Source organism: Trypanosoma cruzi, genomic scaffold (genome assembly GCF_000209065.1).
Source record: "Trypanosoma cruzi strain CL Brener 1047053517187 genomic scaffold, whole genome shotgun sequence".
Taxonomy (NCBI): domain Eukaryota; phylum Euglenozoa; class Kinetoplastea; order Trypanosomatida; family Trypanosomatidae; genus Trypanosoma; species Trypanosoma cruzi.
The window spans coordinates 108,091-130,946 of NW_001849503.1; the positions used below are offsets into that span (position 1 = coordinate 108,091).

Consider the following 22,856-nt stretch of genomic DNA (forward strand, 5'->3'; position numbering starts at 1 on the left):
TCTGATTACCGGGTGATGGTGTGAGCCAATTCACGTACGGGCTCCTACTCAAAACTCCATAAGTTTGTTGCACCGAGACAAAAATAAAAATTTGAAGAAAAAAAGTGCCGACTTCTTTTTTTTTTTTTTTTTTTTTTTTTTTGGTTTAGTAACAGTTGGAAGTTTGATATTTAAATTATTATTTTCTGATTTTTTCTTATTTCCTTTTGTGTGTTTCTGCCGTAGGCAGCTATTTCTTTTACTGTTGGAGTGAACCGGGAAGTTACGATGGCCATTACGCATTCTGCGAACCACAGGTGGCATTGCAAACGCCTCTTTTTCTTATGCCGGTTGTATGTCACTACCTTAATTGCACTCTGTGCAATCATGATTTTGGGCACGCTGCTGGTTATCAGTCCCGGTTTAAAAGAATTGAAGGAAGATGTTTGGCCGGAGGTCTCTGATGGTGTCTTTCCAGACAATCTAATACAACGGGGCCCGGGTGGTGGGTATTTGCTGCAAAGCCGCCGTGGGAGAGAGGGACCACCGCTGCAACTTGAACACCTTCGTAGCTTTTGTTCCAAGTACGCCCCCGGACTGGAGAACGCCTGGTGGAAGCGTGAGAATATCGTAAATTTTCCTATTAGGAGCAACAAGAGCAAAGACATTCGCCTGCCACCGTATCCGATTTTTCCAGGGCCGGTGTGTTTTTTGGGTGGATCGTCGTACTTTGATGGGGATGACTTGGATCGGCGTCGCAACCTTGGCGGGGCAAGGGTTAAAATTTTCCCCTCATGGAGGAGGCTGACCGACAATGTGTTGATGGATATGCAGAACAATAGTTACATCCGTAGTTTGACGTTTGTGCCCGCGATTGCAATTGTTTTTCTTAACTTTTTTTCCCTTGGTCAGATGTATCATGTCCTCAATGATATGGTGAAAGAAGTGATGGTTATCATGACGGAGGTGGGGAATGAAACAACCCCGTGGAAGTACAGTGAATTGGGGAAATCACCTACACAATTCTTCGCCCTCCCACGTGCGGAACTATTATGGACGCGAGAAAACCTGGCAACTGCGTTGCCGCAGACAACACATTTTTTAGGTGCCTTCTCCCATCCAACGGCACCCACACGTTACTTCTTTAACGACATACCCGTTCTTAGTAGAGATGCTGTATACTGCACCTGTCAAGCCATGTTTACCTGCGAGGTGCCGCCGGATGAAACATTTGAGCAAAAAACTGTTGCATTTCGCCTTATCGGTGATCTTATGGTGCGATACATGAACGAGACACCGCACGAGTCCGCACAAGAAGTGTCTGATGATCTGAAAAAAAAACAAGTTGTACCCCTCTCCATCCTGCGTCGATTCAGTCATGTTCCACAAATCGCAAAGCGTTTTTGGGAAACGGAGTTAAAAGTAATGGCAAAGTACAAGAATAGGGAACCAGGGGACAAAACGCAGGAACCTTTTGTCTACCGACCGAGACTGCTCCTAATTAACCGAAACTTTCGCGAGATTCACGATTACCAAGCCGTGGCCGCATTAGCAGAAAGAGTTGGCTTTAACGTGCAGGTGGTATATTTTGAGAAGATGCCACTGGAGGATCAGGTCCATGTTAGCCGCCACGCCGACGTCATGATGGGTATGCACGGTATGGGACTGACACACGTCCTTTGGATGGACGGGCGCCGTCGGCCACGCTGCCGGGCGCTTTTGGAGTTGATGCCTTTTGGTTGCCCAAGAACTCTGATCCATTTTTACAAGCTTTTTGCCGACACCGTTGGTATTCACTACGAATATATTGAAGCTGCTGATATGTATCTTAAGCACATGGGTGGCCTTCATACATCGAAGGCACAACAAAGAGACCTTGAAGCAGTTAAGGCTGTTATGCGTGCCTGCAAGTTCGACTATATGTATCGAGGATTTACCAATCAAGTTGCCATGTATAACATGTCTGTTTTGGAACAAAGACTGGTGGCAGCGTTGCAGCGACTAAAACAGTGTGGTGTGGCCTAATAAATGGGTTTGTTTGTTTTTTGGCTACTTTTTTTTTTTCTTTCTGTCGAACTGGATCCGAGAAGACTCACACACCGCCATGCGTGGCGGACATCATACATGTCTGGTGAATAATGTCTTTTACCGTTCGGACACAATTTCGCCGTTTTTGTTGTTGTTGTTGTTTTTGGTTATATATAAATAAATATTTATATTTATATTTGTATATTTGGCCCTAACTGTTGGCTGTGCTATCGAAAATCATTGAGATGTTTTTTGTATTTCTCCTTTTTTTTTTTCCTTTTGTTTTTGTTTTTGTTTTTCTCCCCCTCTCATCCTCATCCTATGCGCTGTTTTTTTATTTATTTACTGTCACTAAGATTTGTGGAGGTGTTGTGCGAATTGACGTCTCCAGTCGTACTGTGTTGTTCCTTGTTGTTGTTGTAAGAGAAAAGGCAGCGAGAACGGCTTTCTTTAATTCCTTCATTCCACCTCCAGCTGCTGCTGCCTCTGCTACTAATAATAATATGACGAATAGTACTGCCCTCAACGAGGGGATTTTTTTTTTTAATTTTCGGTTAGGAAACATTTTAATGACTGCCAGTTTGTGACTTTAAGGCGAGCCTGTTTGTTGTTGTGTGCGTCTTGCGAGCACATTTGTTTGGTGTTGGTGTGCGAGCGTTAGGGGAAAAGAAAACTTCTCTGAAGTGTGGAGGGTGTTGGGTAAGTTGAACCCAAACAGTCACCGCACATTGGTGGGCTCCTCCTCTTTTTTGTGTAGGCGGGAGGGGAGAAAAAAAAAGGTGCCATCCAGCCGCGTAAGCTGCCACTGTACGACTTGCCGTGAGGGGTACGTTGTGAGGGACGCTCTCAGAAACTCCGGCATTTCTTCCCGACAAGTCATGTGTAGTGCGGAACCGCCTTGGGCCCTCTATTGGCTGCTGAACGCACATATGCACGTATATATCTGCATGTGTGTGTGTGTGCAGGCATAGGGGCAACCCGGCAAAAAATGCGCGTTTCTTTTTTGATTTTTTTTTTTGTTTTTGTTTTTTTGGATTAGACGGCAAAATGAGTCACTAAATATTTTTTATTGGCCCGCAACTTTTCTCGTGACTGTGACTGGGCACGCCTGATGGAAATCCATGCACACATGGAAGACCGCTAAAAGTAAATGCAAGGTTCAGTCCGTTTTTGCCACCCTCTTATCATTCGGTGAGATACCCCTTTTTTTTTTTTTCTCGCCATGCGATAGATAATGTGTTTGTGTATGTTTGGTTCCGCAGTGTGTGTACGCAGTAGACTGAGCGGTCGTCTTTCATCTTTGTTTTTTTGTTTTTTGTCTTTTGCGTGTGCCCTCTCCCTCTTTATCGATCGACTGTCGTGATTTCTGTGCTGTTTCCCTTACTGGCTTTTCTTTTATTGCCACTTTACGCAGTTACACGGAGCAGGCCATCTCAGGGCACACTCTCAACCGGAGAGGTGGAACGCTATAAAATAAGACGAGAATTTCAAAAAAAAAAAAAAAAGTGAGAGAAGGGAGAAGAAAAAGGGGGGAACCGAAGCAAAAGGAGAAAATGTTGGAGACGCAACATCTCCACACACACTCTGGCCGCCTGATACCGCCTCCCCCACGGAGGACTCCGCGGAGGAAATCCAGCGTCTGCAGAACGCCTACACGACGGCACAATCCTGCCGAAAGTGGGTTATCGGCATCTTCCAAAACGACACGAAGCGACGTCTATGAATGTCGGATGGCTCCCGTGCGTGGCAGACGGGAGAGTCATGATAGCACCCCTGGTCGTCCACGAGCCCCGGAGGATGTCAATTATGCTCGGGGCCGGAGCATGAATGAAAGGCCAGCCCCATCGAAACCACAATGTGCAATTCCCAGCAAAAATGGTCGACTGGAAGAGTCGCGTGCATCGACCCTAGCTGTGGATCGTGAACGTTTCAGTCAGACACGGTGGGGTCGCAGCGATGAGATCATTTCCCAAAGCCCTTTGGCCGGCAGATCCCATTCCCTGCGGGAAGGTGAATTTTGTGATCCACAGGCCCTCACGATGCGCCTGCGGCATTCGTTGTCGCGTGGCTACAGCCCCCAGTGTGGGCATCCAACTCAGGCGGTGGTGGGTACAGAACTTGCGCCACCGATGCCACGCCTTCAGGGTGCATACGGCACCTCCAAGAATCGTTACCGGAAAACAATCGAGCGCTTCATTGAGTGTCAACCGACAAACACCCAGAAGGAGATGCAGTCAATGTTAGAAGAGTACAGAGGGCGTGAAAATGAGCTCTGCGAGGCGCTATCTGTGGCCTACAGTGATTCCTGGGAGGCTTCTGTGAGGGGAAATGACACTATCATCCAGTCACACAAAAATGACAATTGTAGCAAGTTTGCACTGAACGAGTCACCGGGTATGCCGGAAATGAAAGACTTTCCGCGTGTTGGGAACGGGAAAGGGCATTTTGACTCCATGAACAATGGCGAGTGCAACCATAATGCAACGGCTGAAAATCACCGGCAACGCATGACCAAACCCACTTCCAGTTCTCATTCTACCCCATCGCGATTTCAGGACAGCCATCAAAATGTCGATTGTCTCCGGTCATTCTCTGACGTTGCCACACCCCGTCGCAACGAGGGTATAAATCTTTCAAAGAGTGCTGAAAAGGAACGGTACGACGAAGATACAAGCCCTCATCTTCGCAACGGATCCAGTGGAGGCGTAAATGTACCTTTGTCCCTTGGTATTATTCTTGAGCAAGGGGAAACGTCGCCGCGCTCTGGTGGCATGTTGACACCGCCTATTCCCGCAGACCTTCTCGCACGTTGAGGTTAAAGGTGCGAACGATGTGCACAAGAAGAACCGGGGGGAATGTTAGGGTAAGCCGTTAATAAACAAAAGAATTGTGTCTCCTTTGTGTGTTTGTGTTGGCTTTGTACCTTCGTCGGATCCATTTACACTCATGCATGAATTATTATTATTATTATTATTATTATTTGTTGTTGTTGTTGTTGTTTTTTAGATATGCCCGGCAGGGATCCCACTCTCTCCACTCTTTTCCTATAACTCTCGTATGCACTCACATTCTCCATCCTCCATTGTGTTTGTTTTCACGTTTCATGCGATTTCGCCGCCACCGTGTGGGGGTGTATGAGGGCGGTGAAGAAGATGAGGTGGAGGATGGGACGAGAGGAAAGAATGGAGGAAAACGACACAAATAGAATCCAAATTCCGGCGGACGCACACCCACACACGTCTGTACGAGGCGGAACGCACTGGAGATCACTGTTGAGTATTTTTGGGGTGTATGAAGGACTTGTCTTGTTTAGAAAAAGAAAAGGAAAAAAAAAAAAAGAGAGAAAGAGGAAAGTAAGAGTAGCTTTATGCTTTTATTTTTGGGATTTCTTCCCTTTTTTTTTTTTTTTTTTATTGTTAGCTATACGTATTTACGTGTACGTATGTGTATGCATGCCCTCATCCGTGGAGGAAAAAAATGACAGGGGGGATACGAGGAAGTGCCTGTCTCATTGTTTTGTGCATTTCTTGAATTTATATGTGTGCGTGTATTGTTTTTCGTTTTCTTTTGTTTGTTTTTCTCTTTGTTTCTGTGTGTGTGTCTGTATATGTGTGTGTGTGCGTGTGTGTTTAGACGATTGTTTGCCAGGGGGACAGAGCTGCCGGAGAAGAGTGAAGTTTATTTGAATGGAGTCGGGGATAAAGAGAACAGGATCGCTTTTCAGGTGGATTTAATTGTTTTTTCTTTTATTTTGTCTCCCATCACTCATTCTTACGTTGCCCCGTTCTTTCCTTTACTCCAAACACCCTTCTGCGTGCGCATGTATATATATACACACACACGCACATAGAAGGCGGGGCGTGGGGGGAGAGAACACAATGTTTTGTTTTTCTTCTCTTTTTTCCTCTTTTTTCCCCTTTTTTTTTTGTATTTGTGGAGACGGTCACTCCCGCATACACACGTGAGTACCTTGTAATTCGAGGTGTAGTGCGCATGATAAAAGAAAAAGCAAAAAGGGGATGGCAGAAATGAGGTGTGGAGGAGGAGGGGTGTAATAAATATGAGTGGCAAGAAGAAAGAGACGCGCGACATTGGGCTGCCATCGCTGTTTTTTGCGGCCGCCCATAAACACTGCAATTTGGGGGAGGGGTGGACCGTCTTTGTTTTGTTGTTGTTGTTGTTTTTGTTTTGGATGAGGAGGCATTTCCGTCTGTATTTGTTATCATTGATGTTGTTTCGTGCTTATTTGCTGCCTGTCTGGAGTGGCGTGAGGGGTTTCATAATAGTAGCGACAGGAAAAAATAAAAGGAAAAAGAAAAGAGAGAGAGAGAAAGCGAGGAGTCCGCCTTTCAGCAGCACGCATAGGGGCAGTACCTCCGCTCAAATATCGAGGGAAAATGTTGACAAATCTGCTGCTTTTTGTTGCACTTTTCTCATTGAACGCGTGTTGTGCAGAGGAGGCTGCGGATGCGATGTTATTAACGAGGATGAAGGGCCCTGTGGAGCTGCTGAGGCGAGAGAAAATGCGGTGGCGTGCCGCATGGAATGCACGAAACGTTGGGGATGTCGTTAGCGTTGATGAACATCTCGCGGAGTGGGAGGACCTCGGTGAGGTGCACATCAACGCCCCTTTAGGGGAACGCGTGGTGAGCGTTTCCATGTCACGACATTTTGCTTCTCTTATGTGCGAAGAATCGCGGAGGAGCGTTGGTGGATTCCTTCGAGGGCGGTGCACTTTGCAGCCCTCCCCCGCAGTATCGCAGAGCGAGGTGTTCTTCACATATCGCGTGACCCACAAGGCCACTGAGGACAGTGTGACTGTGAAGGCGCCAGAAGCGTCTCACACTTGTAAGCTCTACGAGGAAAACACACGTGAATTTAGTGAGTTGGAGATTGGAACGGCCACATATGGGGAGAGGGAAAAGGCTGTTGAGGGGCACGGCCTCGCCATTTTTATTCGGCTTTTGCCCACACGCAGTGCACAGGACCATGTCGGGTGGCTGCCGTGTACACTTAGGCTCACAGGTGTATCCATGGACGTGGTGGAGCGGAGCCGTTGGAAGAGACGGGCCGCATCGACGATATTCGAGCGGTGGGGATATCCCCTGCTGGCCGTGCTGGCGCTGTATGGTGGCCTCCTTCTGTGGGATAAAATTGCCACCCACCACAGTCCACCAGCCGCGAAACCAAAGCACGACTAAAAAAAGGAGGTTCAAAGGGAAGGCAAATGGAGGGAAAGGTGTTTTACTTGAGAAAAAAAAAAAAAATGGCGTATTTTACTGTGGAAAAATGAGTTTTTCTCTCTTTGTTTGTGGCGGTGAAGATGTACCGGCTTTACGACGCGGTGTTGGGTGGGAGAAGAAATTACTGGAGCGCAATGAGTTTTCCTTTTCGTTTCTGTTTTTTCGCTGCTCTGTGGGAAGGGACAGGTTCTCCTGCCTCCTTATTTCTTCTTTTTTCTTTTCAACTCCATTCACGTAGTGTGCGGTGTGGCGGACGAGGAACTGGGCCTTTTCTTGTGTGTACTTTTTGCTTTTGTCCTTTTCCCCATGCCATCATCTCTGTTTTCTGAGGAGAATAAGCGTAACAAAATACACGGCTTAGCGTAGGAGTTCACCCACACAAATCCATACATATATATATATAGAGAGAGAGAGAAGGGGGGGACATCATTTGGTTCACGCAGCAATGATCGGAACGCCGATAGAAAACTTGACCGTCTCACAGATTAAGGAGGAGCTACGGACGTTCTACGGCATCAGGGACTTCTCGGATGTCGTGGAATTGAAGGACCTGCAAGCCAAACTTACCACAACAAGAAACTCGCAGCTCATAACGCATGGCCTGCAATACGGTCCATTGCTGCAGGTTGGGAACCGAAAGAATCCAAACGGTGTTGTGACTCTTTTGCATGGACTGGGGGATTCGGCGCATGGCTGGGAGCCTGTCGCGCATGAGTTGGCGGGTTCCCTGCCGCACTTGTTGTTTCTTCTTCCGACGGCTCCGGTTCGGCCGGTGACCATTAACGGTGGTATGTCGATGAATGCGTGGTACGACATCAAGGAGATCTCTGCTGCCACAGACGTTTCGCGTCAAGATGGAGAGACGGTGATGATCTCCGCTGAATACGTCAAGAGTCTCGCGTACACTACGACGCAGCGCTACTGCATTCCGAAGAACCGTGTTGTGTATGCAGGCTTCTCGCAAGGCGCAGCGGTATCACTTGCGGCGGGGATCACCTCACGTATTGCACCGGCAGGTGTGGCGGTACTCTCTGGATATCTCGCTGGCGGCAACGTGGTCCTCTCTCGTCTGTGCAACAAGGAGATTCCCATTCTTATGTGTCACGGCACGGAGGACGGAATTGTGCCCTTTGAAGCGGCACAACAGACAAAGAAGGCACTGGAGTCGGCTGGGGTTGCGTCCATCACACTGAAGTCCTACCGAATGGAGCACTCATCGCACCCTGACGAGATCCGTGACGTTGTGAGTTTCCTGAAGAAGGTGTTGCCGGCGATTGACTCCAAGGCCTAGGAAGGAAGAACGAGAGAGCATTGCATGGGAATGGTAAGAGAAGGAAATATTTTCTGTAGAGGTGAGAGGGGACGACATACATACACAATACAGGCATGAAACCCATTCAAAAGAAAAGGTGGAGGGTTGTATGGGGATTTGAGGAGGGAAATGATTTTTTTGTGTGTGATTTCGTCAGCTGAAATACGTAGCCAATGACTCACACACAGAGAAGCACGCCTTTTTGTTTCTTCTATTCTCTATGAAAGAAAAGGGCCAGTGGCATCAACAACGCCCCGACCCATCAAGAAGTGAGGAAAGGAATCATATCTAATCTTTCCGAGCGGGGGTGATCCCAAGAGGGAAATAGGCAAAGGGGTGGGAAGCAGTAGAAACAACGAGATGTTCCAGCGCTCCTCTGCACGGTGGGTGGGTCTCTTTTCCCCCACCAGCTCTCCCTTGCGCAGTGGCTACAAGTACTTTGAGGACATGTTTCCTAAGCATGAGCCTGCCCCACGCTACGCGACATATGAGGAGCAGTCCCTTGGTGCCACTGTGAAGTCTCTTGAGCCAAAGAAGCAGTTGACGGAGTCAGAGAAGCTGCATCAACTGCATGAATGGAAAAAGGAGGAGGACGGTCTCACCCCGCCACCGGAGTTTGGGTGGCCGGAAGAGTGGGGTCCAGAGCCGGGCGAGGAGGGTCATAGTGAGTGGTACAAAAAGAATCGCATGTACATGTCTTATGAGGAAAAGTCAAAGTATGACCTCCGCATTGGTGTTCCCGTCGTGAAAAACTCCATGCGGCACCAGGAGATGCCGTACCACAAGCGCATGAAGGCCGCCTATCATAATTTGCAGGAAGAGAAGCCGCAGTGGTTTGATCCACGGCAAAGAAAGTACTGGGCCCGCTACTCTTACGAAGACCAACGAGACTCTGTTGCCAAGTCGCGTGATGAATACTTGAAGGAGTGGCTTGAGCAGCCGGACGTAACGCATGAAAATGTGGCAAAAAAAATAGGGGACTACAACGGCACAGCAAAAAATCAAAGTGTGAAGCCTGTGCAGCGACGCCCTGAATGGGAGCTGGCACCCATGAAGGGGAATGACTAAGGACCGCTGGTGTAGCTTTATATAAATATACGATAGTCTCATTTCGTTGTTGTTGTTGTTACCCCGTTAACATACTTTTTTTTTTGTTTGTGTGTGTGTGTGTATTTTACCGGAGGGAAAGTAGCTCCAGAACATCATTGACAAATACAGGAGCAAATTATTCATTTTGTGTGTATCTTTTTTTTTTTTTTTTTTTTTTTTTGGACTGTACTTGAGGCGGAATCAATAATAAATAAACGTTTTACAGACAAACCTTTGGTTCTTGTTGTTTTGGTGGGTTAAGCGGGTATCTTCATTGTGAAATTCAAAGGAGGGAGAGAGAGGGGGGATTAGATGTTGCGCCATATTTCTCTTCGAAAAGGCTTGACGACATGCGCCGTGGTGGGTATGGCAGGAAGGGTGTGCCATTGGGCACACCCACAACCACTGGTACGCCACCACAGTACAGCTGCAGCGGCAAGGCAGCCACAGAAGCAGAAGATCCATGCGCTCAGCGAAAACAAATCCGATGCCTCCGCTTACGTGGACGCCGATGATTTTGCTGATTTCTCCTCTTTGCGACACATGGGATACATGTTGCTTCATGCACGTCGTATGTGGGTTCCAATGATGATGGCCGCGGCGTACTATGCCTCTGCCCCACTTTTTACTGCATCCTCCATTACAAAAGGCGTTTACTGGAGTTTATGTGTGATCCTGCAGCGCCTCAGCATCCGGGGAAGGATGAATACGGTTTACAAGGATCTCAATGGTTTTACATGCGTCGTCACAGGCGGCACCAGCGGGATTGGCCTTTACACTGCGATGCAGTTAATTGACATGGGTGCCCACGTTGTGATTGCGTCACGACCGGGACGTGAAGAAGCAACGCGAGAGTTTATGAAGGCAAATTGCCAGTGCAGCAAAGGCTCCAATGAAGATGTTATTCAGGAACGACTGACATTCGTCTCGTTGGACCTGTCGGATCAGCTTGACGTCATGGCGTGTGCCGCTCGCATTAAGGGGCGATTTAATGATCGGATTGATTTGTTAGTGAACTGCGCCGGTGTCTGGCGGGAGGAGCCTACGGTGACAAAACAGGGTTTTGAGGAACACATTGGCGTCAATTTTCTCGGGCCGTTCCACCTGACAGAAGCTCTCTTGCCATCCCTGCGACGGTCGAGAAAGGGCGGCCGCGTCGTATACGTGACGTGTTTGTCGCACAATGGGGTACACAAGGCAAATGTTGTGAGGGAGCGTATGTTGCTCAAACCATCGCCGGATGAGGCTCAGGTCACGGCACGCTGTTACAGTGCCTCCAAACTAGGCAACTTGTATCACGCGCAGTACATCGCCACACGTCGCTACGAGGGTATACCGCTCAATCAACCCACGGAGTTGCGTCCGGTGGATGTGTGCGTAGCAGATCCTGAATTCTGCGCAACAAATCTCACCTGTCGCGATGCACCACCGCTGCTCGGAACGAACTTCCTTGCTCGGACACTGCGTTCCTTGTGGATACGGGATGCTTACGAGGGAAGCCAGACGGTAGTGAATTGTTGTGTGCGTGATGATATTGAAAATGGTGGCTACTACGCAGAGTGCATGCTCATGCCAGGTGGAATTAGCCGCCGGGCCCACGACCCAAAGAGCCGAAAAGATGTAATGCAGTGGGCCATGGCGAATACGATTGCAAAATATTACACAATGAGGCCATCTGCATCAGACAGACACACGGCTGCGACCGCAGCATCTGGTGCTGGTAGTGGTGCCGCTTCAAATAGGGAGGGTACAAATACACACAATAACTAGCTGTGAAACTGAAGGCATCGTATGCTGAGTTATTGTTCTTATTTTTCTTCCATTTTTTTTTTCTATCGCTGTGGATGTTTCACGGGCGTGAGAAAGTGACATGGAGAAGAGCAAACATATGTGATCTCGTTCTCTCACACGTGGATCCTTTTTGGTGCATGGAAATTGGGCGGTTGGCAGTTTTATATGTGGCCTTATTTCTTTTCACTCTTCAGTGGGAATTTTTTCTTCCTCTCTTTTTTTTTTTTTTCCTTTTTGTAGTTGGACCGCCCCGCGCTGCAGGTTCACGGCCGAAGCGCCAAAGAAGGAAGGCGGTGGAGGTTGCGAGTGGGCGCAGAGAATTTATTTTAGTTAAAGGAAAGGGGAGGCAAGGCATGTTGTCATGCGCATCGTTTTCTTGTGTGTTTCGACGTTGTGCGGGCGGGACAGGGGCCGCAGCAGCGATAGCGGGTAGTCTTTTGACGTCAGGGCAGTGCTGGGTTAGTGCGCGTCACTACCACCAGCACACAACGTGTCTTCTACTACCACGCAAACTCTCGCAGGCAAAACAGCAGCCGCTCTTCCCTGGTATGTGCCGCCACGTCAAGCGGTTTGAGGGCGAGCATACGTACAACTACGGGCATCACACGTTTACGATCGTCCGCGAGGGCTCAACGTTTTTCATTTTGCCCCTTGGCTTCCTCATTGCTTATGTCGCAACCCTCTTTGTCCCCATGTCGTTTCAGCTGGAGGCGATGTATTCGGTGCTATTAATTGCCTTTTCTCGCTATTTTGCGCGGGGCCGGAAAAACAGGGATTGGAAGGACTTGAAAGAGCGACACGTCATCGTCACAGGTGGGACGAGCGGTATTGGGCGAGAAACGGCTTCTCAGCTGGCCGCCATGGGTGCCGACGTGACGGTGCTCTCACGCAACGGTCCAAATGTTGATGTTGCGATGGCGTACATAAAAAAATTTGCAAAGAGTGATGAGCAGCAGATAAGATTTACCGCGTTGGATCTTGCCGACTTTATTGCAGTGCGTGACTACTGCAAACGCGCCCAACAGCAGAGGATGGCAGTTGACATCCTTGTGAACAACGCGGGGCTGATGCAGCAAAAGCAGGTGATGTCTCGTTTTGGTGACGACGAGCAGCTTGCCGTGAACCTCCTCGGGCCGTTTTTGCTTACAGAAGGACTTTTGCCGCTTGTGGCAGAGAACGGTGGACGTATCGTTTATGTTTCATGTTCGGCCCACGTTGCAGTGAAGCGAAATATTGTGTCGACGTACCTGTCCGGACGCGGGCTGTGGTCCCCTCGCATCCGGGATAAGTTTGATGGACTCGAGCAGTATGGATTTACAAAACTTGGCTGCATCTATCACGCACAGGACTTGGCGGTGCGCTCCTACACGAATGCCTCAAAACCATTTGCATCTATGACACCTGCCACAGTCGCCTCTATCCTAACGCCTAGCAACGGCAGAGCTCATAAAAGTAACAGTAACGACGGCAACAGCAATACACCGCGGTACACCACATGTGTTGCGGTTCCTGGTGGCGTCGTGACAAATCTTTACCGTTATGTTCCCCTTGCCACGACGTTTCGTTGGTGTCGTTACTTTTATCTGCTCTTCATGCGCACAGCTACTGAGGGAAGTCAAGTGGTTGTGAACTGTTGCGTGCGGGAGGAATTAGTGAATGGCGGTTATTATCAGAATTGCCGCTACAGCCCTACAGGCCTTTCCGCTACCGCTTGCAGCGTAGAGGAACGAAAAAGTGTGCTGGCATGGGTGAGGCTAAAGATGCAGCCGTACATGCGGTGGGAGAGTTAGCGGTAGAAGTGTTTTTCTCTCTTTGTGTTGAAGGAAGGGGAGGGGAGGGAAGCTTAGAAAGCCCGTGGGCCTGTTGAGGCCTTATCTGCTGAGGCGTTCAAGATCGCATTAAGATCACATACTGCACAAAACATGTGCGGACCACTTTACACGTTTTATTCACGTGGCTAGGTGGGGAATACATCGCAGCCAGGTCGGCAATTGTGTTCTTCTTGTGAATATTGTGTGTGTGTGTGTGTGTGTGAGCATGAAACCCTTTTTGTTTTTTGTTTTTTGCCTTTGCCCACCCCCTGTAGACTCTTTATTTCTCTGGGAGTAAAAAAGGGAAACGAAGGAAGAGGGAAGCCACGTGTCTACTCAAAAATGGTCAAGATCTCACATGAGGACACACAACGCATCAAGACGGCGTTCTTGTCGTATGCGCAGGGTCAAGACAAAGTCACGGAGGCGATGATTGACCAGCTCATCTGCGGCGCCTTCCCTGGTCTCTCGTGGGAGCAGCTGCAGGAGAAGAAAAAGGGCCGTGCGGCAGCGAACGGCTACGACCGCAGTGCCTTCTTTTCTCTTGTCGCGTCTGACGAGCAGTACGTGCGGTTTATTGCCCAGCACTTCCCATGCGCGCCAGAGGAAGAGAAACCGCCAGAGATTGATGCCCTGGAGCTCAAGACGCAGAAGGGCTTTTAGTGTGAAGGGCTGCAAATGAAGAAGAGCAAAAATCAAAAAAAAAAAAATCCGTAAAATCGTACGAGTATATTTCCAAAGGACAAATTGCGGGGATGCACTTATGTGCACGCCAAAAAGACATGTAAAAGAAGGAAACAAAATGCGATGGAGGAGAAGCATTTGTATGTGTAATTTTCAGTAGCTGAGAAGGGAAGTGAGGCTTGTTTTTTTCTTTCTTTTCTTTCTTCCTCTTTTTATTCTCTGCTGCGTGCGTAATTGTGCGCGAACCACCTGGAGGCATCGTGTGTGCTTTTGTTTTGTCTGTGCTTGTGTGTCTCTTCTTTCCACTACCTTTTTCTTGGCTCCCGCCCAAACCTCTCATTTTTTTGTTGTCACGTCGTGTACGGCAGAGTGACGGGTCATCGCTGTGACCACCGCAAAGTAATAAATCACTCCGTGTTGTGTCGCCTCCATTATTGCCGTGTTTACAACAGGGGCATTACGCCGTTGAGGAATGGACGACAATTTGGCCGCCGAGATCGCCAGAATAGAGGCGGAACTTGAGGCTGACCGCCAGTTTCGCGAGCTGCAACAACGACAACAGCAACAGCAACAACAGCAGCCGTTTGGCGCCATGGATGCCACAAGCGCCTTTGAAAGGGCATCCGCTGCGGAAAATAATCCGCACCCCGCGCAGCGCCAGCGGATGTTCGCCCACGGCGGAGACCCCATGGCGGCGCAGCAGCAGCAGCCGGGTGTGATGGCCCCGACGTCGGGGCAGCCGCATCAGTTCTCAAAGGACAGCGACGGCCGCTCCATATTTGTGGGGAACCTCCCGCGGGGCGAGAACGGCGGCCCAACCACCACGCCGGAGGAGCTGGCGCAGTTTTTTGCCGATTGCGGACAAATATTGAACTGCACTGTTCTGCGTGACCGCGGAACGGGTGAGTTGAAGGGCACGGCATACGTGGAGTTTGCATCGTACACCGCCATGGGGAAGGCCATTGACACCAAGAATAATGCCAGCTTCAAGGGCAGTACCATCATTGTATGTTGAGCGTGAGTTCCACAACTAACTTTTGTTTTCTCTCCCCCCTTCCCCTCTCTTTCTTCGCTTGCGCTTTTCCCTCTTTCTTCCCCACCCACGCATGCCCGTGCGGTACCTCCCCCTCACTTTCTCTCTCTCTGGCAGACGGTCGCTCCGTGCCGCGAGTTGCGGGGAGGGGAGGGGAGGGGGAAGAGGAGGGAAATGCGCTCAGCGACGCCCCCCTCTCTATAAAAACGAAGGAGGCAGAACAGTGGTTGAATATGCGTGCCTGTTTGTGTGTGTGTGGGTGGGAGAGAGAGAGAGAGGGAGATGTCTCTCAAGCAAAGAAGGGGCTCGCTCAGCCGAACAAATAAACATCACAAAAAAAAAAAAAAAAAGCACGCAGAAGATATCCCTCAGTAAAAAAAAAAAAAAAAAAAGAGAAACAAATGACATTAAAATAACGATGGGGCAGCCACACATACAAATAAAAAATGGAAAAAAAAAAAATCAACAACAAAAAAGAAAAAAGACATGAATGAATTTTATATAGGTCCTCAACTAAAAAAAAAAAAAAAAAAAAAAGAAGCACACATAGAAACAAATAACTGTTAGATATTATCATGGCACACACACGGTCAAGAGCCGCCTTTCACACTCTTTCAGTTAAAGACAAACACACACGCACGCATATAATATCACCGTTTTGCCTCCTTCGTTTCCTCCTCTCTCACACAAACTTTTTTCCCTTTCTGTTGCACATTGGCTGAAACTGAGATTCTTTTGCTTCTTCTTCTTCCTTTTTTTCTTTGTACGCGTATGCATGTGTGTGGTCCTCTGTAGGTGACGAAAAAGCGCTCTGCCTTTCGCCCAGATAGGGCACGCGGCGGCAGAGGAGGACGCGGTGGTGGTGTAGCAGCAGCAGATCCATACCAGGCCATGATGGCCCTTATGGGAATGATGGCCGGCGGCGCAATGATGCACCGTGGTAACAGAGGTGGTGGTGGTGGTGGGCGCGGGGGACGGGGCCGTGGCGCTGCTGGAGTTTACACACCCGCTGCAGGCGGCTTTCAGCCCTTTCAGTAGTCATTGAAGAATGCCGCCACACAGAGAAGGGAAACTGAGACACCGATCAAGGAACAAAAACAAAAATTAAACACACACACACACACACACACACACACAGAGAGAGAGAGAGAGAGAGACAGAGGGAAAGTTGTATACACGAAGAGAGATGCGTGTGGTCGCACGTGGAAAAGGGGGCAAAGCAAACAAATAAATATATGGCTTGATGGCCTGCATCGATTTTTTTTTATTTTTTTTTTTTTGGTTTTGTCTTTCCTCCTTTTCTTTGGTTCATTTTCATTTTGTATTGACATGGTTTCCCTCAACACCTGTGTGTGTGTGTGTGTGTGTGTGTGGGCTCTGGCCACCAACTGCCGGTTTCCTGCAGGGACAACAAGAGAAGGAAGGGGAAAAAGAGAGAGAGAGAGAGAGAGAGAAAAAGAAAATGGAAGTAACACCAATCAAAAAAGGAAAATAAAACACGTATTTTTGTGAGATCAAAGTAGAATAAAGGAATTAATGGCAAGACAAGAATGCCTACGGAGATTGTTCTGCGCTGTTGTTGTTTTATTTACTACTCTAATGAATCTTCCCTTCTAAATAACACACATGTGACGTGTTTATACATGCGTGCATGTGGCTTCTTGCGTACGATGTAAGTTCTAATGGGTGATTTGTGGGTATTTTCTTGTTTGTTGTTTGTTGTTTTTTTTATGTTTCTTCCTTTAGTAATGTGTGGCCGCATTTAGGATTGATCTGGTGCCGGGTAAGAAAGAAAAAATAAAAATAAAAGAATAAGAGGAAACAATAGGAGCCCAACTCGAATTAGCAAAAAAAAAAAAGGAAGAATAGTCAGATATATATATATATATCAGGTAAACTGCAGGAGGGAAGAGATGGCGACCACCGTCAATACGGTAGGAAGATGGAATTGGGTTATCATGTCGCATTACGCATACATCACGACGGCTGAGTATATAAAACTGGGATGCTCATTGGGTGCCGTGCAGGCAAGAAACTCTATGCGGAACGCAAAGTTACTTTGTATGGATGCATGGAAATTGATTGTGCCGTGCTGCAATTGCTGGAAGAAGAAGGAGAACTCCATTTTTCCGGATGGTATTAACGAGCACATCGTTCCTTTACTTCATGACGTTGCCGCTATGGCAGAGATCACACATGGGCAGTCCGTAAGCATGACACTTCTCAAGGCATTTAGGAGGCAGTCACAATTTGTCGCTTGTGCGCAGCGGGAACATCAGGTGGTGTTTGAGATGGCGACAACAGATGCGGCCGTCCAAAAAATGAGGCTTTGTGGTGCCCCATTAAAAGTGACGTATGAAGAGGCAACGCGGCTAACGGGTTTGTTAAGTGAAGCTTTGGCGTGGGAGTGGTACTGGTTGACGCATGCCGCTGCTCCTGCTCCCTCCAATTGCACCAGGACCTCTCATAGTACCCATTTGGAACTGAGGCCTCATGCACTTGCCCTAATGCTTGACAACTCTCCCGAATTTAACCTCATCTGGATGGCTGTATCTGAGGCGAGTGTTTGGATGACCTTTCTGGATGCCCTCTATAACGAAGGGAGGCGGCCACGGAGTGAAAACGAGGACGAGGAGAACAACAGGAGCAACGAGGCAAAGAGAAGTACGGTTTATCATCATTGCAGCACAGCCCTCATTAACACAAATGTCGCGAACCATCGGATGTTGTTTCACGCCCTGGAGTGTGCCGCGCCGGAGATTCTGGTACTGGATGAGAAGTATGTGCCGCTCCTTTTTCCCGATGAAGAGGTCCAGACTGTAGAGAGAGAGCCGCAGGAAATAACAGGGCAACCGAAAGGGAATGGGAGGACGGTGGTGGTTCCATCGTTTGTCAAGAGGTTGTTTCTTTGGCGAGGGACATCACCAGGTGCCCCGGTGGCAACGAAGGGAATGATGCCGTGGATGCTCGAAGAGATGCGACGTTTCAATGAAGCGCAGCGATGCAGTGTGCAAAGCAATGCCACGGCCTTGGACTTGTTTGATCTCGTGGTGCATCCCTACCAACTAGAGCCGCAGCCGTGCTCGTTCCCCATTCTGGCAGAGCGCATCTCTTCCTTTCCCCCGGCTGTATGCGAACCGGCACCGTCTGAGAAGCAGTGGAAGCAACACGCCTCCCGTATACGGAAGGTTACAAAGAAGGCCCTTCTGCGGTTTCGTTCGGTGATGCCGGTGTTGCACATTTACACTTCTGGAACGACTGGACTCCCCAAGGCGGCGCGATTCAGTCACCTGAGGTTCTTTGCCGCCATATTCCTTTCCTCCGTGCTTCCGCAACGAGAGAAAACGAAGGAGATTCTGTTGAGGCAACACAAGAGAAACAACATTGGACGCGAGGAAGGTAATTGTTGGTTTAGGTTTAAACGGTTTTTTTCATGTGATTATCCATCCTTTGACGAAGAACTTAATGTTCTCACAGTGTACAACTGTCTGCCGATGTATCACACAGTGGGGTGCGTCTTTTGTATTGGGCACCTTCTGCAAGCCCTGCAGGTACAGCAACGTGCAGCAGGTTCTGTTGCGTCGTATCAATTCGAGCCACAAGGTGTTTGCAAAAAAGCAGGTGAGCGGCGGAAGAAACCGCGGCTGGCACCGACTGCCCGAATGGTTATCCGCAGTAAGTTCAGCGCCTCTCGATTCACACAAGACTTGCAACAGTACCGTGTCACTGTTTTTCAGTACATTGGGGAAATACTTCGTTATGCACTGCACCATGAGAAGAAAAAAGTGGATGGCCTTCTCGACACCGCTGGTGAGACAGCCGCACCCCTCAATGGCCTTGACGGCGGCAGCATCCCAGACAACGTTGAGAGACAAAGAGAAAAGGAAGATCGATGGGTGGTCCCCTTTGCTTTCGGTAATGGCTTGCGCCGTGACATCTGGGAAGAGTGTAAGGAGCTTCTCGGCATCGGGCAAGTTGTGGAGTTTTACAGCTCAACGGAGGGAAATATATTTCTTCTTAACCTCTTCGACATTCCGGGCATCGTGGGGCACCTGCCGCTCTTTCCAGCGCCAATCCGTTGGCTCTCCACACAGTTTAATCCGTTGTTTCCGTTCCGTGTTTTAAAGTACGATTTCGAGCGGGGTGAGGTGTGGCGCCGTTCTCCGAAAGGAAAGGGTGCGTACTGCAGCGTGGGCGAGACGGGCGAGATTGTCGGTGAAATCATTCAGGGTTTTGATATGTTTGGGCTCCGACGCTTTGACGGGTACCACAGTGACGCGGAGACGCGGAAGAATGTGATTAGGGGTATCATTCGGAAAAACGATGCCTATTTCCTTTCAGGTGACCTCGTGAGGTTTGACACGATGGGGTTTGTCTCGTTTGTGGATCGCGTCGGCGAAACATTCCGCTGGAAAGGCGAAAATGTGTCCACGACGGAGGTGATGGACATCATGAACGGCGTGGTGGGACGGCTAGCAGCGGTGCGGGACGCTGTTGTGTACGGCGTCGAAATCCCCGGCCGCGAGGGGCGTGCGGGCATGGTGAAGTTGTCGCTCACACCGTTACAGGCAGCCCGCCTGGGATCGTCGGCCTCCCAGGAAGAGATCAACGCCAACCTCCTGCTGATGACACTTCATGACGAGGCATTATTCCTGCAGAATGAACTGCACGGCCTGCTCTCTGGAGCGAATGGTGGTTCCGCCGCCCTGCCAGGCTACGCCATTCCCGTATGCGTGCGAATAGACGATAAAACGAAGGAAGATGTTGAGGGGGTAAGTAGCCGAAAGCAGCAGCAACACCAAAGTCAAATGTCCACGGTAAGTGGCGACTCATCCAGCCAAGCAGGTACCAGCCAAATCAATCACGGAGCCCACACCACCACCACATTCAAATACCGTCGAAATGTACTTGTCGGCGAGGGCTACAGGTTTGTCTTTACATCGAATGAGCCCGCTCCTCCAAGGGTGTACGTTCTGGTGACAAAAAGAGATCTCGTGACGGCGCTGGGGATGGAGCCGTTGCCCCCATCTCTCTCGTGTGGATATGTGCCGTTGAATTCAAGGACACTCATGACACTTGGCGAGGACCTTCAGCATTGCGGGTGGTAAATTCACTCCTCATACATTTTTTTATTGAGTGTTGTGTGCTTCATCGTGTATGTAAGTTGTTGTTGTTTTCTTTTTTTATTGAGTGTTGTGCTTACATGTGCACATACCGATGAAATATTTGATTTTATTATTATTATTATTATTGTTGTTGTTGTTGTTTTGAGTATTTGAGACGTTATTCTTTTTTAGGGAAATTATGTGCCGCAGTTGGTCACCGTTTCCTCAATCATTTGACACGTCCCTTTTTTCTTTTTGTTTTTTCTTCCTTTTATTCCCGTGGTAGCTCCTGAAAAAGAATGCTCTGTTCCAACATGTGTCCGCTAGGCATGCATCATGATACCATCCTTCTCCTTTTAGAAGCCTGTGGAGGGGGATCTGCGACCGGGTTGAAGATAAATAACTGCGGGAAGGAGTGGATTGTCGGTATATCTCGATTTGTTTAACGCTTGAATGAACTGCTTTGGTTTTTGTTTTCCTTTTTGGAAGAAATTAAGAAAAGGCAGCGAGAACGGCTTTCTTTACTTCCTTCATTCCACCTCCAGCTGCTGCTGCCTCTGCTACTAATAATAATATGACGAATACTACTGCCCTCAACGAGGGGATTTTTTTTTTTTAATTTTCGGTTAGGAAACATTTTAATGACTGCCAGTTTGTGACTTTAAGGCGAGCCTGTTTGTTGTTGTGTGCGTCTTGCGAGCACATTTGTTTGGTGTTGGTGTGCGAGCGTTAGGGGAAAAGAAAACTTCTCTGAAGTGTGGAGGGGTGTTGGGTAAGTTGAACCCAAACAGTCACCGCACATTGGTGGGCTCCTCCTCTTTTTTGTGTAGGCGGGAGGGGAGAAAAAAAAAAGGTGCCATCCAGCCGCGTAAGCTGCCACTGTACGACTTGCCGTGAGGGGTACGTTGTGAGGGACGCTCTCAGAAACTCCGGCATTTCTTCCCGACAAGTCATGTGTAGTGCGGAACCGCCTTGGGCCCTCTATTGGCTGCTGAACGCACATATACACGTATATATCTGCATGTGTGTGTGTGTGTGCAGGCATAGGGGCAACCCAGCAAAAAATGCGCGTTTTTTTTTTCTGATTTTTTGTTTGTTTGTTGTTTTTTTGGATTAGACGGCAAAATGAGTCACTGAATATTTTTTATTGGCCCGCAACCTTTCTCGTGACTGTGACTGGGCACGCCTAATTTGGCCATATCCGTTGGCTGTGAGAATGAGGTGGAGGAGGATGAGGTTGTGGATCTCTCCTTCTTGTCCATGGTGAAGTGACTGCTGGCAGTGTGTGTGTGTGTTGTGTGTGTGCGGTCTCGCAGTCTGTGGACTGTGGCTGCCTCTTGCCATGCTGTGTGCTCTCTCTGTGCGTGTGTCCATGCTGCGCCTCCCTCTCCCTCTCTCCCCCTCTCTCTCTTGTTCTGTCATTCACTTCCCCACTCCGTGTGCAGATTAGCGGACTGACCCCAGCACCACTAGGAAGGATGATGATGACTGTGATGACGACGACTGCGCTGCGCCGTGAGGTGTGCGCCCTGTTGTCCCTCGCGCTGTTGTGCTGCTGCGCTTCTGTGTGCGTGGCGGCTGCGACGGGGGCTGCTGTACATTCAAATGATTTGTATTTCGGAGGGCCTGCCGTGAACGTGTCGGTGGAGATCTCGTGTGCGGACAGTGAGAATAAGTCGCAATGGCGCTTTCCTGGCCAGTCAAATTGGACTAAGTGTGCACTCGCACAGGGTGCTCATGACCACAATGTTGATCAGGAGAGTACCGCAGGCTACACTGTTGGTGCGGAGGACACTGTAAGCTACACTGTTTATCAGGGGAGCACTGAATACAGTCCGGGTATACCATATAATATTATTGAAGATGTTGAGGTTGTTACCCTTGATACGGTAAGTGAGGATTCCACCCGTATCAGTGAGTCACTCTGCCTTTGGGCCGAACGGATGTACTCGACTGCAAAATGTAATGAATCCTGCACTTCATCTGATTTGAATAAAACCGCGTTTACGATGGAATATTCGACGAGTAACGCCAGTGGTGTGTACAAGAAGTGGCTGGAATATACTAAGTCTTCTAATGATGCTGCTGCGAGTAGCACCCCAGGCGTCTGTCCGTTAAAAACTACTGTTGAAGGGACACCTGAGAAGGTCAACAGTGGACTTCATGAGGCCGCTGCAGCGGCGTCGGCAGCACAAGTGCCAGCAGTGGAGGCACCCGCAGCGGGGCAGGCTGCAGGCAGTTCGAGTTCAGCTGCGAGTGGGGCCCCATCATCGGCACAGACTATTGAGCAGGGGATAGCCCCAGCGGACCCACAACCCGGCAACACTTCGCAGCTGCCAACAGGCGAAGGGGTTGGCAGAACGGATGGATCCGGGACGACGCAAACACCCTCAGCCACTCCCGCCAGCGGCAATGGTGGGGCCTCCGGTGCCGCCACGGCCGGTGCTGCCTCACAGTCCGGCAACCCGACATATACGAGGGAGACCAACAACAGTGCCGCCACCGGAGCGCAGGATCCCGGCACGTCGGACAGCAGCGCCATCGCCACTGCGTGGGTGCACACACCACTGCTGCTGCTGCTGACCGCCCTTGCATGTGCCGCTGGGCAGCGGTGCGGAGCAGCCACACAAGAATGATGAAAGGTGCGACTCGTCCCCTGTATGTGTGTGTCTATTCTGCCTGAAGCCCTGTGGGCAAAACCTCCACCTCAATTTAGGAAGTGTTTTTGCTATGTTCTGTTTTCCACTGTCTGGCTGCTGTACACCGTCGTGAATGACGAGT

At 49.2% G+C, this 22,856-nt stretch overlaps 11 protein-coding genes across 11 annotated transcripts, besides 28 other annotated features; all 11 read left to right on the top strand.

The window, feature by feature from the left end:
* Window positions 1–20,326: a sequence feature (heterozygous, non-Esmeraldo-like haplotype).
* Window positions 113–142: a microsatellite.
* On the top strand, window positions 268–2,004 carry Tc00.1047053511907.10 (hypothetical protein, conserved; the record flags this gene model as incomplete). Its single annotated transcript, XM_814217.1, has 1 exon — window positions 268–2,004. One exon carries the CDS (start codon window positions 268–270, stop codon window positions 2,002–2,004), a length of 1,737 nt encoding a protein of 578 aa, XP_819310.1.
* Window positions 2,175–2,214: a sequence feature (AT_rich).
* Window positions 2,272–2,306: a microsatellite.
* Window positions 3,008–3,037: a microsatellite.
* Tc00.1047053511907.30 (hypothetical protein, conserved) lies at window positions 3,561–4,820 on the top strand (the record flags this gene model as incomplete). The annotated part of the gene is made up of 1 exon (XM_814218.1): window positions 3,561–4,820. The coding sequence occupies one exon, from the start codon at window positions 3,561–3,563 to the stop codon at window positions 4,818–4,820; it is 1,260 nt and encodes a 419-aa protein (XP_819311.1).
* Window positions 4,962–4,988: a microsatellite.
* Window positions 5,322–5,361: a sequence feature (A-rich).
* Window positions 5,402–5,422: a sequence feature (AT_rich).
* Window positions 5,598–5,636: a microsatellite.
* Window positions 5,889–5,940: a sequence feature (T-rich).
* Window positions 6,164–6,197: a microsatellite.
* Tc00.1047053511907.40 (hypothetical protein, conserved) lies at window positions 6,405–7,208 on the top strand (the record flags this gene model as incomplete). The annotated part of the gene is made up of 1 exon (XM_814219.1): window positions 6,405–7,208. The coding sequence occupies one exon, from the start codon at window positions 6,405–6,407 to the stop codon at window positions 7,206–7,208; it is 804 nt and encodes a 267-aa protein (XP_819312.1).
* Tc00.1047053511907.50 (lysophospholipase, putative) lies at window positions 7,696–8,541 on the top strand (the record flags this gene model as incomplete). Its single annotated transcript, XM_814220.1, has 1 exon — window positions 7,696–8,541. The coding sequence occupies one exon, from the start codon at window positions 7,696–7,698 to the stop codon at window positions 8,539–8,541; it is 846 nt and encodes a 281-aa protein (XP_819313.1).
* On the top strand, window positions 8,923–9,630 carry Tc00.1047053511907.60 (hypothetical protein, conserved; the record flags this gene model as incomplete). The annotated part of the gene is made up of 1 exon (XM_814221.1): window positions 8,923–9,630. One exon carries the CDS (start codon window positions 8,923–8,925, stop codon window positions 9,628–9,630), a length of 708 nt encoding a protein of 235 aa, XP_819314.1.
* Window positions 9,808–9,832: a microsatellite.
* Tc00.1047053511907.70 (short chain dehydrogenase/reductase, putative) lies at window positions 9,964–11,421 on the top strand (the record flags this gene model as incomplete). Its single annotated transcript, XM_814222.1, has 1 exon — window positions 9,964–11,421. The coding sequence occupies one exon, from the start codon at window positions 9,964–9,966 to the stop codon at window positions 11,419–11,421; it is 1,458 nt and encodes a 485-aa protein (XP_819315.1).
* Window positions 11,643–11,678: a sequence feature (T-rich).
* Tc00.1047053511907.80 (short chain dehydrogenase/reductase, putative) lies at window positions 11,991–13,232 on the top strand (the record flags this gene model as incomplete). The annotated part of the gene is made up of 1 exon (XM_814223.1): window positions 11,991–13,232. One exon carries the CDS (start codon window positions 11,991–11,993, stop codon window positions 13,230–13,232), a length of 1,242 nt encoding a protein of 413 aa, XP_819316.1.
* Window positions 13,455–13,476: a microsatellite.
* Window positions 13,596–13,916, top strand: Tc00.1047053511907.89 (hypothetical protein, conserved; the record flags this gene model as incomplete). The annotated part of the gene is made up of 1 exon (XM_814245.1): window positions 13,596–13,916. One exon carries the CDS (start codon window positions 13,596–13,598, stop codon window positions 13,914–13,916), a length of 321 nt encoding a protein of 106 aa, XP_819338.1.
* Window positions 14,485–14,518: a microsatellite.
* Tc00.1047053511907.100 (hypothetical protein, conserved) lies at window positions 14,530–14,952 on the top strand (the record flags this gene model as incomplete). The annotated part of the gene is made up of 1 exon (XM_814224.1): window positions 14,530–14,952. The coding sequence occupies one exon, from the start codon at window positions 14,530–14,532 to the stop codon at window positions 14,950–14,952; it is 423 nt and encodes a 140-aa protein (XP_819317.1).
* Window positions 15,344–15,372: a microsatellite.
* Window positions 15,408–15,455: a sequence feature (A-rich).
* Window positions 15,486–15,510: a microsatellite.
* Window positions 15,701–15,732: a sequence feature (CT-rich).
* Window positions 16,079–16,107: a microsatellite.
* Window positions 16,108–16,138: a microsatellite.
* Window positions 16,228–16,291: a sequence feature (T-rich).
* Window positions 16,318–16,343: a microsatellite.
* Window positions 16,384–16,430: a sequence feature (GA-rich).
* Tc00.1047053511907.110 (fatty acid transporter protein-like, putative) lies at window positions 16,884–20,078 on the top strand (the record flags this gene model as incomplete). Its single annotated transcript, XM_814225.1, has 1 exon — window positions 16,884–20,078. The coding sequence occupies one exon, from the start codon at window positions 16,884–16,886 to the stop codon at window positions 20,076–20,078; it is 3,195 nt and encodes a 1,064-aa protein (XP_819318.1).
* Window positions 20,203–20,237: a microsatellite.
* Window positions 20,327–21,356: a sequence feature (haploid, non-Esmeraldo-like haplotype).
* Window positions 21,357–22,856: part of a sequence feature (areas not merged during assembly with more than two copies in the genome that could not be assigned to a particular haplotype) that runs on past the window's edge.
* Window positions 21,457–21,486: a microsatellite.
* On the top strand, window positions 21,554–22,711 carry Tc00.1047053511907.120 (mucin-like glycoprotein, putative; the record flags this gene model as incomplete). The annotated part of the gene is made up of 1 exon (XM_814226.1): window positions 21,554–22,711. One exon carries the CDS (start codon window positions 21,554–21,556, stop codon window positions 22,709–22,711), a length of 1,158 nt encoding a protein of 385 aa, XP_819319.1.